At 33.0% G+C, this 18,256-nt stretch overlaps 1 protein-coding gene across 1 annotated transcript in view; it reads right to left on the bottom strand.

The window, feature by feature from the left end:
- The window catches only part of LOC146146721 (dystonin-like), a 68,931-nt gene extending 59,938 nt beyond the window's left edge, over window positions 1–8,993 (bottom strand). Inside the window, exons 1-12 of the mRNA XM_083387017.1 lie at window positions 8,892–8,993; window positions 8,475–8,572; window positions 8,138–8,251; window positions 7,410–7,539; window positions 6,766–6,965; window positions 5,882–6,053; window positions 5,195–5,343; window positions 4,511–4,646; window positions 3,767–3,933; window positions 2,587–2,728; window positions 1,879–2,042; window positions 571–819 (exon numbers count right to left, since the gene is read on the bottom strand). Coding sequence (XP_083243143.1) covers window positions 571–819; window positions 1,879–2,042; window positions 2,587–2,728; window positions 3,767–3,933; window positions 4,511–4,646; window positions 5,195–5,343; window positions 5,882–6,053; window positions 6,766–6,965; window positions 7,410–7,539; window positions 8,138–8,251; window positions 8,475–8,572; window positions 8,892–8,988 — 1,818 coding nt within the window. The 5' untranslated portion in view covers window positions 8,989–8,993. The remainder of the gene's footprint in view (window positions 1–570; window positions 820–1,878; window positions 2,043–2,586; window positions 2,729–3,766; window positions 3,934–4,510; window positions 4,647–5,194; window positions 5,344–5,881; window positions 6,054–6,765; window positions 6,966–7,409; window positions 7,540–8,137; window positions 8,252–8,474; window positions 8,573–8,891) is intronic.
- Between the last annotated feature and the right edge of the window lie 9,263 nt (window positions 8,994–18,256).

Raw genomic sequence — 18,256 nt, 5'->3', positions numbered from 1 at the left:
AAATTCATGCAAGTGCGTATAACTGGTAAATCAGAATTTTTTAAACATTATTTCAAGTTAATTTAGGTTCTACTGATTTTACAATAAGCTTAACAGAGAACCCGTAATATAAAAGGCTGCAAATTTTGCCTCGCGTTGGGTTCTCAACTGGGGATGTCCGATAGTATCGGATCGGAGCCGATACTTCATTCAAAAGTGGTGGGTTTGTTATTCGCCCGATATTAGTGTGGTATCGCTGCCGATCTGTTATCAAATTAATGAAAGATAATTTAGCAAACTTGTCAATTTGTATTGTTGTACCAAAAATCGTTTAAATAAACCTTTATAAAACCAAAGGTATAGCAATTTGTATTACCGCTAAGACAAGTTTAGGCCTTTCAGACATTAATTAAAGGTTCAATTTGAAAAATACAGCGTATTTCACTAAAGTAATGACGTCATTTGTCATCGATTCGTCGTATTTTTGCCAAAAAACATCGGGTATCGTAAAAAAAACACCCAGTTCGGACATCCCCTTATTTCCAAAGACAAAAAAGTGGTGAAATCAGGAAACAAATCAAAAAGTGAAACCTCAAACTTTGCAACGCTATCTAGGTTGGCGGCCAGGTCGGCAAGCGCCTGCTTCAGCTCCTGGTATTTCTCCGCCAGGGCGTTTGCGGCGACTGTCAGGTGCTCGTCGTCGGCAGTGGCGAGCTGGCAAGTGCCACTGGCAGTGGCGGGTGACAGTAGTCGCGGACTGGTGGCAGCCGTCAGGCGTTTGGCGAAATCGCAAACGCCCACGACGGCGTGACCTTCGTCCGCCAAATCCGCATTCACGTCCTTTGAGAAACAAAGGGCGCCGTCTCGCGGTTGTGCTCGGTCAAATTAAATGTGCGCTCGGTAGCGTGCGTGAGTTTAAACGTGCGAAAACTTAGGTAAATAAGATATAGTCATGCAATCGTAGGATCGTTTAGCAAATTGAAACCGCGTACATTGTAGTTAGTACACATTCGTAGTATAAGCCTTTGCATTACCAGAAAATAAAAATATTTCGAAATTTTTCATGCAAATATAAAATAACTGGGGAGAACGTGCAGAAAAAAACTTAGTTAATATCTTAAAAAATCGTGACAAACTTAAAAAGAGTGTAAATGTTTCCACAAAACCACTTTTAAACCATCAACCAGTTGTTTAAAAGGAAAATATATAACGGGCAACTAAGGTTAGCGTTTAAAAAAAAACATTTGCACGAAAAAACTTGGTATCAAAACATTTTAATGGTTTAACTTAAAAAAAAAAATTAATACGGCATTTGGCAAATCGTGTTTCAATGTTGTAATTTTTTTACAACCGTATTATAGTCAGGGTATAGTATAGTTATAAAAGGGATAAAAACAAGCAAAATAAAGGCACAAGGTCTTTTTGTTTGTTTTGATCGCTTTTATTCGTACTATTAACCAAGATACATTGGTTTCCAAACTTATTTTAGTTACAGACCTCTTCACAACATTTTCAAAGTCCGGACCCCTTGTTATTTCAAGCTATACCCTAACAACCAATAGCTTTGCAAAACTATATGCTTACATTTATAAATAGTTGCGAACATTAAATGCAATATTTACCGTAAATCGATTTAAAAGGAAAATGTTTTAACCCCAGTTATTTCACTCAAGAACATTAAAAAAAAATCTGAAAATTAAAGTGCCTCAACAGACCCTTGTAAGCTTTTAATCATGAACTTCTGGTTCGAAGTTGAATATTAAAGTTAGTCAAGGTTGTAAAACGCATTCCAGTTAGTTTTTAAGTTTATTTCAACATAATGAGCGCAATCCTCAAGTTATGCTTTTCTTTATAACCGAAATAGTCTTAAATTTTCCCCTTTTAATCCCAACATCTTACTTGGCAGTATTTAATTTGCTTGGAAGTGAGCCCCGACATTTCCTGAATAAGGTTAATTCGATTTTTGATCGATTCGAGTTTTTGGTCGCAAGCCGCGTTCAGTTCGTTGAACTTTTCAAGGTCATCCCTTCTCTCCTTCAAGGTCAACTTTGTGTTTTTGATTTCTGTCAGAAGAATGGGAGCGTAAGTTTTGATGATGTAAAAGTTAGATAAAATCTAAGATAGTTTATTGCAGTATTTAGCTGTATTTTTAATGTTTAAACCTAGTTTTGTTAAACATCACTAGAATATATTTATGGCAATACAAAAAACTATTAAAATTAAAAACTAGTAGTTATTTTATAAAAAAAATAGTAAATAACTAAATATCCGACCCAGAAAAATACTCAACAACAAAACTGTTAAACTTAGTAAACTATTTAAAATGCTGCAGGTACTTTTAATAAGTGATCCTTTATCGCTAGATATTTTTAATATTTCTTTAAAAATAGTCGAAGAGCACTTTACGAAGTATTTACTTTGAATTAAAACAATCATTCGGAAAAAGTTTGAAATTTTTGCAAAAATACAACAACAGTATACAAAAATGCCGGTATTCTAACACAAAGTGGTCCTTTAGTCCTATCAAATAGTTTAAAACATGTATTTTACAAATAATTCACTTTTTGCAATATTTGTAAAAACAAAAATAATTGATTTCAAATATACCATCGAGCACTGCGTCGAGCGCTTCCTTGGCGTCCTTAACAAATTGTTGATCGCCACTTTCACATTTTTCCGACAACTTTCTCAAACATTCTTCGGTTTTCTCAAGATTGTCAAGATGCTTTTCACCTGTGTCCGAATAATCCTGGATCAAAGAAAAACTCAATGATTAAATAACTTAAATAATAACAACTTGAAGCGTAATGTTTTGAGATTGTAGTTAGACGCAGTGGCGTAGCCAGCCGAAAATTTTTTGGGGGGGCCAAAAAGTTGGAATGTTTTGTTTAGCTCTTAGCATTGTATCAACTGCCGTAACGAACACAAGTAACAATGCTAGCAAACCGTTTCGAGCAGCAACTGACTGAGTGTTAAACGCAATACTAAAAAAACAGTCAATGAGCAAAAACTGTCTGAAAGTAGCAAAAGTACATCAATGTATAGTAAATGTTATAACTACATCGTTTGTGACGTAACAATGCCTGACAATTGAAGGTGTGGCATGCCTGTGATCAAATGTTGTGGTACTGCTCATAAATGCTACAAAACAAATTATTTAGAGTAAAATATTTATAAATTTTTTGGGGGGGCCATAGCCCCTCAGGCCCCCCCCCTGGCTACGCCTATGGTTAGACGTAGAATAAATATAAAAGCCCATGCATAAGTAGGCGGCATTTTGTAAACGTTTCAAATAATTCTTTGTTTATTTTCAAAGACGTTCACAGGAACTAGTTCTGTATAGTGATTTGATATTCATTCTACGTCTAACACAAAAATTAACTTAAAGAGGTTTATTCGCTTTTTGAAGTGTTATTTAGCTTTATTATTATTCTAACTGAATTGAAACACAATTTACTAAACAAGTTTTTATTAATAATATAGGTGTTTGTGAATGTTGAGGCAAGTATGTTATTTTACCCAAAAAACTCTCTTTGTTCTTCTGTTTTATTATTTTCGTGAGTGCAACAATATAGGACTTCGAATATTAATAGTTTTGTTTTTAATAGAATTTCAAGTTAGGTTAATTTTCGAGTCCTCCTTTGCCTGACGATAATGTTATAAGTCCAAACGATATAGCTGTTTTAGAAACTTGAGAAACAACTTTATCTCCTAAGAAATATTTTTTGCTTTTACCATTTGTTTATAACATTAAAAAGTGTACAAGAAAATAGGGGCACGTTAATACCTCCAAACGTTGCAAGCTTGCATCGAGTTGGTTTAATGTAGACGGAGACTTGTCCATTGACTTTAGCTCCAGCGATGTTGCTTTGCACCAAGCTACGATATCTTTGCAAGATTCGATCGAACTTTCAAGATCCTTCAGCATTTCTTTCACCTTGTTCTCGTGGTTGTCTATGTTACAAAAAACAGTTAATTTTTCAATGTATGATTAAATCAGTAACAGCAATTACAAATGGTTCTACAAGTGTCTTTAAGCAATTAAAAACAACGACTAACCACGGTTTTGCAACCAATGTCAAAAACAAATTAAAAATTTTTAAAACAAAATTAACAGTTGTTTTAGTAAAACGTTGCACTTCCATATTCAAACAAAAATATATCAGGGTTTCACACCCTTAGGATAGTTTAAAGTTCTATAGAAGATGGAAAATGAATTTAAACAGTAAGCTTTAATTTTTGGAAAGTTTTTTATTTGTTTTTTAAGAACTTTGAAAACTACGTCAGGTGTATTTTTCTAGTAATTAATTGCAAAAATGGTGGGTCTTTCAAATAGTTTCAATTTTTCATTAACACTTTCCTTTTTTCCTGACATTGTAGTGTTGTTTAATCATAAATTAATGGCAGGTCAGAATTTTTTTTTCGGGAAAAATATTAGAGTTTCTCAGAGGTAAAAGCACTAAAAATTTAAAGAACCACTGAAAAAAAGAGAAAATAGGTGCATTAGAAAAATATATCACACATTACACACCTATTGCCTTCATGGCGCTCTCGAAAGCATTCGTTGCTTTGTTTGTGACGTCACACTGCAGATTGTCAGAGATCAATCCTGACGCGGCGAGATCTTTGGCGTGGTTCGCGCAATCGGAAAGCTTGCCCTTGTTCTCCTGAAAAAAACAGACAAAGTTCAGTTTACCAGTCTAATTAATTTTAAACATTATTAAAAAAAATTGTTTATCGTAGGATATTTTGATCCTAATCAGTGATATTATTGTAGCTTGCAAAATATTTAAACTTGAACTTTTTTGTAAAATGTTTTTAATCTTTGTAAACGGCCGTATTCGTTTAATTGTATAGGATAATCAGGTAGGGTAATCACTAATCAGGCTTTTGGACAAAAAAAGCTTGTCGAAAATGCAATCCAATTTTTCTTTAAATAGCACCACCTTGTTGATTTGAAGTAAAAGCAGTCAATTACAATGCTACAAGGCGTTAGATGTACATAATTACTTTTAACTGAAGTTGAACATTCTTTGGGGTAAAATGTTTTGAATACAAATTTTACACAAAAAATGAAACTTTTAAAATACCGTAACTTCTAAGTTAGAATAGCACGTATTTTTGATGAAGGTTTAGCCACTTTTTTTAATACGAATTTACCACAATAATAACTTTCGATGCCTTTTAGTCAACAAAAAAGTAACTTTTGCGATACCTTAACTTCATCGTCTCGCTGCTTTTTGATTTTGTCCAATTCATCTTGAAACTTCTCAACATCAGCTTCAAGTTTCGTTTCTTCTATTTTGTCTTTGACGTCTTTCGACCAAGCCGACAAGTCGTCGAGTAAATCGTTCATCAATTTCACTAAAAACAAAAAAATCGTTCATCAATTTCACTAAAAACAGCAAAACAGTTTTACATGGTACTTATGACATGTACGGTTAAAAAATTACAATTTTTTAACAACCATTTTTTTTTACATCTTTCACAGCCGACGATACATCATTTTTTTTTTCGATTTAAACTTTTCGATTCAAACAGCTCAGAGGCTACCAAACTTCGCCAAGCTTGTTTGTCGCGTCCGACGTAAACTGAACTCCCGATAATGTGACCCAAGTACATTAATATAAACTGGGTTGCCACACAATTTAATCAAAGAAATTAGGAAATTAAATTAAAAAATAGTAGGTTTTTAAAAACCTAAAATCAGGTCGCTTGACTTTTTCTGAATATAATTTAAAAACAAAACAGTCTAAATGCCATGGTTCAAACAAATTAAAAATAGTTTAAAAAAAATGTTTTAAACGCATAAGTACCGGAAGAACTTCTTTTCAGTATATATACGCCCGGTAGCAACAGCATATTTATAAGTTGCCCATGTAAGCTACACTCGCTAACTTACGTTTGTCGTTAGAGTTCATTCTCTTCGACAAGAGTTGCTGCAGATCTTCCTTTAGCTTCTCCCAATCTTCTTTGAGTTGTTCGTACATTGGTGAAAGCTGAGGCAAAACTTCCACCAAAGATGCGGCTTCGTCCAAGTTGTGTTCGTGTGAAGCGACATCCTTGCTCAGTTTCTGAACACACAGGAAAAAGTCAGGCAAATTTTGATAACAGAGGGACAGTATAGCAAAGCTGGTAATTCAGGTAAGACACTATTTATTGTTAAAAGTATATAATATATATTTCGCATGCAAAGACATCGTCAATATATCTCAATAAACAACGCAACAGTATAAGTAATAAATTAGGAAAAAGGTATAAGCAAATTTTGTTGTTAAATCGTGTGCCTTTCGGTTCTCTATGTACAAAAAAAAAATCATTTTACTATATATTAAATAAAAGTTTGTGTTGACACTTTAACCATACTTTTAATTTTCCAGTATTTAACTTCAAATTAGTTACGCAAAAATAAAAATCAGCTTTGCATACTTCGCTTTAAAACACACACTCAATCCAGCTTTTACTCTTGGCATTTTTAGCTCATTTATACACACTTGTGGTTGCCCAAAACAAAACCTTTTAATTTTAATAAATATATGGAATATTTATATGCATTTGTAGCATAATATCTTACAGACTTTTAAAACTTTGAGTTTCACTCTAATTTCTAAAGTTGGCGTTGACTTCCCTATTTTCTTTCTCATATCTTTTTTTTAAGGTTCCTTTTTATTGTTCAAGGAAGTAATATTAAAATCTACTTTTAGTGCAATTGTGCATGTATCTTTAATTCTTTTTTCGGGTTTAGAAATTGTCAAATTTACCAATATTTGCTCATTTTCAAGTCACCTCAATTTGCTTGTTTTGTTTCTCAAAGGCTTCTGGGTCTGCACATGGGACGTCCAACATGGAGAAGATGGTCCTCTTGTCTTGGAGCCATTCACCGAGTCGGTCTTGCTTCTCCAAATATCGACTCTGAGCGTCGCACTTGCACGACACCTGGTGGCCAAGATCGTCGCAGTCGGCCAAAAGTTTCTTCCAACGAGATTCTAATAAAAAAAGGTTAAAATATTTTCTTTTAATTTTTATACCAAGAAAAAAAAATCCTAAAATTAAGTAAAACCAAGTTAAATATATTTTAGTTTTCATTAATATATATATAATTTTTCGTGCGAAAAAAAAAATAAAAATAAAAATAAGTGACAAAAGTAAAAATAATCTTGATAGTATTATTTTTTATTTTTTCGAACAAAAAAAAAATAATTTTTTGCTTGGTTTTAATTGAAACAATTGACACGACCAGAATACCGCCCACAAAAATCATGGGGTTTATGCTTACGTTTTAGGAGCGTGACGCAATTAATTAGGTTTAAAACATTTAAAACCAGCAAAATCACTTCGAACAATACTCCAAACAAACCAGGAAAGTGTCACAGGGTCATAGGAGGCATTTAAAGGTAACATCCACCTCTGTTGTACGAATCCCAACTCACCAATATTCTCGTATGCATCCACGACCTCATCCATTCCCTCTGCTTTGCCATTCTGCTTTTTAAACGACTTTACAGTGTTCTGGAGGCTTTCGAAGTCGGGCGCGTGCAACTTAACGCCGTCTCGCCAAGCCTGTGAACATTATAATTTATATAAGCATAATATACTTTGTCGTTATGGAATAGATAATTAGATTTCTGTTTGTCCATCTGTGCTTTGCTACAAATTTTATAAATACGAAAAATTAAGGTAAAGTGTACGTTTGTTTATTCAATTGGCAACATCAGTACCATTCACATAAAGAAATTCAGGGCATGTCCATGAGACATAAAGGTCAAATAACGACGATACTGAGTTTCAGCGGGGTTTTAAACTTAGGTTTTTACTCCTGTATTAGTTTACTAACGATAAACGAATACAATTTGTTTCAGCATTGCTTACAAGGAAATGGAATACCGTGTATAAAAAAAACTTAACCTAAACGCCGTTGAAAAACATAAAATCATTCGACGGTTTAATATAATTTGTTTATGCCCTTTACAGGAACAACGGTCCTAGTTAAATATGTCTAGTTCAACCTAAGGCCAATGTTAATATTTACGACCAGAAGTCGGCATTTAATGGCAAGGCGAAATTAATCGCCAACTTTTAGTTCAACTTAAAATAAACTGTTGTTAAATTCCTTGTTGTATCATCAATGCTGTTGTAGCTGACTCTACCAGTAACTTACTTTGTACGATTCGGCGTCAGCTTTCAAGGTTTCCAGATTAACATCGGCAAACTTCTTTTCCCAGCTTTCCTTGGCTTGTTCTTCCAAGTCAAGAACCTCGCAAAACGCAGCCGACTGAAAATACAAAGACTGAGTCAGCCCCGAAGAAATGTTATCAGTACAAAATTAGAATTTGGGCGTAGTTTAAACACTTAAACAGCACCTATAGCGTAACAATTTGTAGCGTTCAGTCAGTCTAATATTACATTTTCTTGCCACAATATGTTGTTCGTATTAAAGATAAAAGTGAGCAAATGCGAATTTAGTTGAAACATGAATTTAACATTTCTTCAAATACCTTTGATGAAATGTCGCTGAGATCTTCAACAATCTTCTGAAGATCTTTCTGTTTCGATTTGGATTTTTCAAGCAAGTCAGTGAAGCAGATGCAGTCATCTTTAAATAATATAGATATATATTAGCAAACAATTAGTTTTACAGTTTTACGAAAATAAAACTGATTTCGGTAAATCATTTCATTTACTGCTGATGGCATTAAAACGTGCACTGTTGTCCAAAGCCAAAATGACTATTGCCACCAATGTACAATATACATGTACAATTTGTACATAGTCTTAAAATGACAAAAATTGGTATAAATCTAGAAAAAATCATTTAATTGAGAAAATCAACAAAAGTTGCAAAAAAGAGAAGATTGTGATGGTAAACTTTAAGTTAAACTTACCACTGGCTTGGATTAAAATTGTACAGTTACCTGTATTGGTTTTATCTGAAGAAGGTGAAATACAAAAGGGGACGTGAAGATATTTTTCACAAAGAGCATCGTTTCGAATAGGTTCCGCCTTCTCCATGTGGTCCTAAAAAGACAACAATTCAATAATAAGTCCAAACATACGAAACAAATAATTTATAGAACAAAGCTTTAAAGTGTTAATTTTTAATATTTTAACCTTCCATAATGTTATTTTAATTTAGTTTATTATTATATCTAGTTGTGGTATGCATCTAGTGTATTAGTTAAACCCATTTTTAATTGCAATATGCCCTAGTTTTATCCCTGATTAACAGTAGTAAAAAAATATATATTTATATTATTATATTATATTTATTTTACTTTTTTGGCAAAGCTATGAATGTCAAGCGTTCATAAATAGTAAACACTCAACCACTTGCTCTTCAACTACTCGCCAATAGATTGAAAGTATGTTGAGTGATCCATTTTAAGGTCGGAAAAAATCTATTTACTTTAAAAAGTCTTTCAAATGTATAGTTTTTTTTTCTAAAAATGTGTGGCAACCGTGTAAACTCAGTAATTGTCAAAACGACAAACTGACAGCATCCTACCTTAATAGTTTCAAGGTCGGAGGAGACGACCTTCTGTTGAACAGAGTCCTTCATAGCAGCAAGATCTCCGCCACATTGTTCAACCCACTCTTTAACCTTACACATCGCGTCCTGGTTCCTTGCAAGTTCTTTACCCGATCCAACCAAGTCATCCTCGCTAAAAGAACAATTAAAATTATAACAGTGGTTCTTTAATCGAGGTAAAACCAGAGGTGCTAAGTGCAGTTTAAAGGGTCTGTCTAATTATTTTTTAGGAAAACGAAAAACTACAAAATAGGTTTAGAAAAAGAACAGCAGAACATATAAAAACAATTAAAAACTATAACCAGTGGTTCTTTAAATGGGGTATGCTAAAACTCGAGGGTGCGAAGGGCAGTTTTATAGGGTCCGCTCAACATATTTTAAATCCATTAACTGACAAGTGATATTACCTGGAATATTGAAACGTTTATGAGGTACACATGCGATCTGGCCTTTTTAGAAGTCATATACTACTGACCAACGACAACAGCTTACATATCACATTACATCAGCAGGGGCTAAACGAAACCAGTTGATCAATTGAGGATTTTAGTGCAAGCAAGGTCACAGAGTAAAACCTGATTTGGTAGATCGATGGTCATGAGTTCGAACCTGACCACAGGCTAGTTGTTTTTATCACTTGCATTAAGGTTTCCATAGAAATAAATTAGCTAGCAAGTGGTTTCTAACAGTACTGTTTTAAACGTTTGGGCAAAATTTGGACCGCAAATTTTTACATTTTTGGGGGGTTCAAAGTTGACGTAGCAAACGGTGAAAAAGTTAAACTAACACATTGCCTTGAAACGCACAAAAAATAGGCCTAACTAACTTATTAAAAACGATATCCATTTTTCAATTAAAAAATCGAAAAAAAAAGGAAATAAATATGATCCGAAAGTTTTAAAAATCTGTCGCGACGACCTTATAACAAAAAAAAACAATCTCACCAAGATTTAATTTCTCCGAAAGCGTTCTTCCATTTTGACTTCAGATCTTCGATGGACGATGCCAGGGGCTTGGTGTCGAAGCAACAATTAACGAGAAGTTTCTCGCCGACAGAAACGGCGTTCGTGTATTCGGGCTCTTTCGCCAAAACCTCCGATCGTATTTCTTGCAGTTTCTAAAAACATCCTCACATTGAAAGCGAATATTTGACTCATTGGTGAAAAAGCAGAAACTTTTGTTGCGGACAATCGTATCGCTGATCATTTAACATTGGTAAAATCAAGATTTTATCTCTGGTTGATACCTCACATAAGTCAGATAATTTGTTATAGCATCGGGTTTTAAATCGGTGCACCAGCCAAGCAAATAAAAATCTGGGAATTTTTTTGATGAAAGTCTTGAAAACGCTCCTGTTCTAAAACCAGGGGTAAAAGAAGAACAATTAATTAACGATGAAAAAATGTCTACCCGGACGAACGATATTTTTAAGATTACGCCGCAACGTTACGCCATAACGTGACGTATAAAACAAGTTATCTTCGAAAACTTGAGGTTAACGTTGGATTTAGTGCACAAATATGCAAGTGGAATATTATTGTTAATACATTCAAGAAGATGGCGGGGTGGTCTGGTAACAAAATGTTTTTGTTTTTGTTTGTCCACTTGATCCTTTTTTAATTATCTGAGTACCGGACATTACTACGTTCACTTAAAACATTTAAAAGCTGGCAGCCACCGACAAATCATAAAAAATGTAAATAAAATATTCGTAGCTATAATGTTCTAGCAACACTTTAAAACAATAAAACAAGTGTATAAAAAAATGACCAGAAACTGAATGTGGGAGTCAAAACTTGCAATCACCGTCGAATCTTAAAATTTATGATTAAAGGTTACTAACGGTTAGAGTAGTAACTGAGTAACTTTGTTAAACAACCAACTTTTGGGTAAAAATAAAATGGCAAGAAACTAAATGTTGACATCTTGTTAGCTTGTAATCACCATCGAACTTGAAAGTTTATGATTCAAGGTTAGTAACGGTTACAGTAAGTAACTGAGTAACTTTGTTAAACAACCAAATTTTGAGTAAAAATAATATTTCCAGAAACAAGACTTGATACGTGTTTTTTAGATGGAAACATTGCAACTAGCATGGATATTTACAGAACACCATCAAGGGAACAACAAACTACAGCTCTGTGTGAAAAATCGCCAGAAACTAACCTTGATATTTGAAAAAATCGACATTTTTCTGTTACAAACGTTTCGGCAATACCTCATGTCATCATCAGTGTAAAAATACAAGAATTGATCGACTATAATGACTTTCATATTTTTATTGAAATTACTAAAAGTACCTTGATGTTTTCTTCAGTCGCTTCGATCTTCTCCTGCAAATCGTCTCCGCTTTTTCCGTCGCATTCGTCTTCGTCACCCAACCCGGCTGTCCGCTCACTTGCGTCATCAAGCACGCCAGTGACGTCATCACACGACTTCTCGAAGTTTCGCAAGTCGTCCTCGACTTCGGACAGGTGCTTGTGGAAATGCTGGCCTTCGTGGTTCACGCTCGCTTGGCTGGTTAAAAAACATTATAAAGTTGTTTAGATGTAGGTTGTAACGTTTAAGGAACTTTAATTTTTTTTCTTATCAACTTTAGTTGAGGAGCATGACGGCTTGATGTTGTAATGAGGATTTTAAAGCCCATATCAAAGTAGGTAACATTTTTTTACGCTCGCTTCACTAAAAAGCACGAATTGTTTATGTTAGGTTATGCGTACAAAACGCCGCCTTTATTGTTTATTTTTTATTTTTCACTGGTATCGGCGACTCTCACTTAGTTCTGTGTTATAAAGCCCGTATTGAAGTAGGTAACATTGTTTTTCATATTGAAAATGAATGAAGATTGATTAGAAACGTTCAGAATGCTACCTACTTATATATAGGCTTTGATACTCCTCCTTTGTCTAACTCTAATTTAATTTTGTGGTTTTAGTGTTTTTTTTTTGCTTTCATTGAAACACAAAACGTCACCACAGAAACTATCATGTATGATCAAATATAACAAAAAAAATCTCTTAAGTGTATTGGATATGTGTAATTATGGTGTTAGGTTTCGTGTTAAAAGCGTTATTTTCCTTCACCGGTTTAAATAATCTAAATCAGTGTTTCCCAACCTTTTTGACACTAGTGCCCCCTTGGGCTCAATAATATTTCACATCGCCCCCCTCATCTTGCTTTACGGTAGAGTATTATAATAATCGTTGCCTAACATCATATTGTCTTCACTTTCGTTTCGATAAGCTGTCAGTCATATTTTAGGTTGTCTAACATACATTCACTATAGGATTTTATGGATACATTAATTCACCAGGTTATGTCATTACCAGGAAAAATTCAACTTTCTGCACCAATACTTTAAATCAGGAGTCGGCAACCTCTTCTTGTCAGGGGCACCAATCAGACTCAGAAAGGTCTCTGTGGGCCGCTAAGAATTGTGTTATTGGAATGTTAGAACAACTGTGAATCAGGCAGACCTCGGATTTTTTTCACCCAAACTACTAATTAAAAGTGTAATAAAGCTAGCTTGAGGAAACGCGATAACCTTCGTGTTTATAGATAGTGTAATTCAGTGTTTGTTAAGGTCTTTAAGTCCTGGCGCAACTTACGAGCGAAGCGAGCGCAATTTTGGGGGGTATACCAACATTTCCTTTAAATTTCGTGCTAGTATTCATTACATTGCCGAAAAAATCAAAAAATGTTAAATATTGTATGTCTAATATTTTGAATACGTTTTTCGTTTGTCCGCAACGGTAAAAAAGCGCTAATCTATTCCAAAAACAGCATGAAAACGTAAACAAACTGGACGTAGAAAGAGGATTCGCGCGAAGCGCGAAAAATTTTTGCCCGTACTATGTTAAATAGTCAAAAAGTATTTCAAATGGACTCGTGTCTATAGTTGTCAAAGAGGTGGCGGGCCGTAAGTTGGCAACCCCTGCTTTAAATATACAAAGATTTTGCCGCGTATAAAACTGTGAAACGCAACAACCAACAACTTTACATTTATTACGTAACAATGGTCGGAAAACTGCTACAAGTTCGCAGTACGAAAATTGCCATTTAAGGTTAAAAGTTACCTACAGTCCTGTTTGTTACTATTTTTATGTGAACTCTTATGTGAATTTAGCTTATAAGTGGTTTTATGTAACGCCCCCTTAAGTGCATTCAGCGCCCCCCCAAATTAGAAACGGACCCAAAACGCCCCCTTGTAACTCGCCAACGCCCACAAGGGGGCGGTACCGCCTACGTTGGGAACCTCTGATCTAAATACTGTATTAAAATGTGAAAATTATATAACAATGAGCTTGACTGGTAGAAACAAGGATTTTAGGGTACAGAATATTAGCCTATTACATTACCCTGAAAAACAAAGGAAATATATATAAACAAAATTAGAAGTGGTTTTAAAATGTCCAAATTTTCTAACATATAGCATATTTAACATAATATTCATGTTTAATTCATACTTTTTAAGCCATATTATTTTTTGATAGAAGTTTTTTTAAAAACATTGATAAAACAGCGTTTGGAACATATCATTATATTATAAACATTTTTGTTTGTAAATGAAATAAAAAGCAACTTACAGTGTTACCAAGTTGGCCATGGTGCTTTTAAGTGAACAACCTGCCTCTGAATTTGCAGAGCCAAATAAGTTGACACATTTCTTTTGCAAATCTTCAACTTTGCCACCGATGTCATCGGTCTGTTTGTTAAGGTCCTTCAAAGTGAATAAAATATAGTTTTAAAACAAAGGTTAAGATCATGATTACACAAAAAGGGGAAAATTTAGTAGTTTAAATAAATAGGAGACCGTAAGCCGTCATTAGACTTAAGGTCTACTATATTACGCAAGCCGTTATCGTTGATCAAAAATCGACTTTAGAAGGCCTAAATTAAAGTTGTTGTACACATATGTGTGTGTATCTTTCATAAAAAGAACAAGGTGTATAAAATCAAAAAGAACAAGAAAACTTGTTTTGAGAAACAAAAAACTTAGTTTAAAAAAAAAAATTTGTTATTAATGACAGTACTTTTTGTAGAAAATTATTGATTTAAAATAAATTGTATTTTCCTTACATTTTTAAATATTTTTTTTTGCTTTCACAAAAAAGTTATTACCTCTAAGATTTCCATGTTTTTTGCGACACTTTCCGAAGTTGCGGTTGCATTATTCTTACTATCGCTTATTTTTTCACCGATCATCTTCAAAAGCTTCTGAAGGTTCTCGAGCTGATCAGAAACATCTTCTGATTGCTCCAAAGTCCCATGAAGTTTTGAAGATAAACTCGATGATTTTGCAGAGAGCGCATCATAACGATCAGTGATTTCAGCTGTACAATAAAATAATAAAAATTGAAAAAAAAAATATGTTTCATAAAAGCTATAAACATTTTGAAATTAAAAAGGGTACAAAAATTCCAAAAAAATCAATAAAAAAATAAAGTCAATGGTAATTAAATATAAATAAACTCATAATTTAAACTTTTGAAACATAAAGGTAATTTAAAAATAAAACTCGTTTAAAAAAAAAATAGAAATAATTTTTTTGAATTAATTTTGGATATGACTAGCGATTTCTAAAAGAATAGAAAATTAAAATTTTTGTAAAAAAAAAAATGAGAAAAAAAATAAGTTTGGTCTATGTAAAAATGTAATTACAAGTGAAATAAATTAGTTTGAATGTTAAGCATCCACAATTTATTTAAATTATGTACAAAACACATTCTAACATGTAAAAAAACATATCAAAAAGGTAATATAAATTACTTTGAGTTTCTGGCAGTGTAGATTTTTCCTCCAAATGCTGGTAAACAAACTTGGGACAAGTTTGCAGATTTTCCGACGCCGCGTTAAAAGTGTCAAGCAGTTTCTTTCCTTCTTCAATTTCATGAAGTAATTCGTCGACCAACTTGACTTGTTCCTGTGGTAAAAAATACACAATAAAATAAGGTGACCTATTGAGAACTCCATGCTGTTACTAAAACTAAAATCAACTCAAACCTTAAAAATAAATTTTAAGTAAATAGAGTTCGGACAAACATAAAATTACAGTTCTAAAATTTATACAGGACAAAATTATATCAACTGAAAAAACAAACAAATCAAACATTGTCTGTTAATTACTTGGTACTAAAGGACAGCTATCTTAATAAATAAACTGTAAATTTTAGCAGTATAAATACCTAAAAATATTTTTTTGAATTTTTGTGAAGTAGTATGACAGTTTTTTTAGCATGTCAAGTCCAAACAAATGTAAACATTATTACAATTACTCATCATTTAAATATTTCATTTTAACACTCCAAAACTTCAGGCTTTTCCAAATCTACATTTTATAATTTATATTGTTTTTTCAAATTGCAAAATGCAAGTACTGTCACTCACATGCAAAGCATTGGGTTCTAGTGGGACTGGAAGGGCAAGAATCTCATCAACTTTCTTTTCTTTGCAATCCAACCAATCTTTGATTTCTTCCAATGCATTAACATATTCTTTAAGAAGTCGGTCCTAAAAAGTAAACAGTGATTTTAAACTTTAAACCATTGAAAACATAATACAATACCAATATGAAAAGGTTTAGTAATGTAGCACATACTCTTTGAAGAATACTATTCCTAAAATATGCTTTATTTTTACAATTCCCAAAATTCATTTTTAAACAAGTTTGTTAGCTTTTAATTAATTTGCATCTATACAAAAAAAAATGTTGTTAAATTTTTTTGTTTTGGATTGAAAAGCCCTCATAATTTTTTTTTGTTTAGTATATTATCTATTTTTTTATCAAAGCTGTAAAATATCACCCAGTTTTATGAGCCAATAATAGGTAACTTAAACAACATTAAAGAAAATCTGATATTATTTAGTTGCCTACAAATATGTTTGACAGTAGTTGAAACCAAGCTTTTTTTGCTTTTATTTATGTTATATCTATAGATACTTTTAAAACATGTTGATTTTTTAATTAATATTTTAAGTTAAACTAAAAAAATAGTTATGTTTTTTATTAATGTGGTAGCAAAACATTTCATTTGAAAAAAAAAAATAATAGTAAAAATAACAGAATTTTGCTAACATGTTTTATTTGTTCTTCCACAGGAGTTTGTACATAAACAGGAATCTGTAAACCCTTGGTGACAAATTTCATTTGCAGGTTACCCCCATTAATCGGGGGGTCACAAAACGATGATCTTTGCACCGGGCTACTTTCAGGAGATTCATCATCCGAGTCGCAACTGTCACTGTCTGAACTAACCTCAGGGGACATTTGTATTGCAATATCCGTGACATCTGCGTATTCTATTGTGTGGTAAGGCTGCTCTGGTAAAGCTTCAGGCATGGAGTCATAAGTCTCTACATTATTGACATTTAAATTCTCTGGGGCTGTTTTATTTTCAATCTCATTTTTTGACACATCTTTTTCAGGGTGTGAATTTTGTATTTGATATGTATTAATTTCTGGTTTGTTGTTAAAAGAGTCGTGTTGTGCTACATTATCGTCAATGTACATGTTTTTTCTGTGACCATTGCACTTAGGTTCATTTATTATTGTTTCTGTTTGATTTGAATCATTTTCATTTTCAGTAGTTGTTTGTTGTTCCCCAACAAAAATGCCCTTGCTTATTGATTCAGAGGGTAAAACATCAATTTTAGGTAAGACAACTTTGGAATTATTATTTTTTGGATAAATAGTGGCTTCGCTTTTAAAAGTTTTAGGTTCATTAATTTGGCCATTGTTATTTGGTTCTGCTTGGTAATCAGATTTATCAGGGATTTCAGCATCAATTTGTTGGTTTTGTGAATCTAAATCATCATTTTGTTTGTTTTTCCCAACAAGTAAAGATATATCTTTAGAATCAAGTTCGGTTTCATGTTTTTCTGTTGGAGAACTTTCTAAATCAACAGCATTTTCATAAACTGATTCAGAAGATGCATTATCATCACTATCTTCTACAAATTGACGCTGTGTTGGTGATTTCTCAGAATTGGTTTGTGCAAATTCCTCCACAATTTCTGGCTTGTCATTTCGAGTTGGAATTTCAGATTGATTCGGACCACATGGTAATTCGAAATCTGAAGTTGGTTGCACATTTTCTTCTTCATTTAAGTCAGACTTGTTCTGACTAGGAACTTGTTGCAGATATTTTGATGCATTATCTAACTTTTCTGAGTTGGCATCTTCAAAATTCCCACTTTCAACATGTTTTTGGTCGGGAGTTTTACTAATCGATGCAAAGTTTTGTTCCTTTTTGTCATGTTCAGGTTTTTCTTTTACCTTTCGCCGGCAACATTTACAACAACAGTTACCCATCGACAAAACCTAACCAAGATCCCAGTCCAGCCACATCTATGAAGATATAGACTGGACACAGTAGTTAGGTTTGTAAATCATTTGGTCTACTATTATTTGCCACATGCAATTTAAAGTCCATAAATAAAATTTTGTTTTATTCAGATATTACTGAAATATTTTTTTGTGAAATCTTCTAATTTCAAACTGGATACAGTAATAAAGATAAAAGGGGGGTTAGGCCACATTTTTTATATTTTTAAGTCTTGTACAAAAAAAAAAAAATTCATACCAAAATAGGAAATTAATCTTAATATTACTCGAATGACTCCAAATTCTCACTATTTTGTTAAACCCAGTATTCTTAAAGGTATAACGCGGCCTGGTAAAAATAATTAAAGTTTAATTAGACCACTCTTTTTCTACTATTAAAAAAATTTAAAATCCATTCCAAAAATAAG

The sequence above is a fragment of the Ascidiella aspersa genome, chromosome 4 (genome assembly GCF_963924565.1).
Source record: "Ascidiella aspersa chromosome 4, kaAscAspe10.2, whole genome shotgun sequence".
Classification (NCBI taxonomy): Eukaryota; Metazoa; Chordata; class Ascidiacea; order Phlebobranchia; family Ascidiidae; genus Ascidiella; species Ascidiella aspersa.
This window is presented reverse-complemented; position numbering and strand designations above follow the sequence as displayed.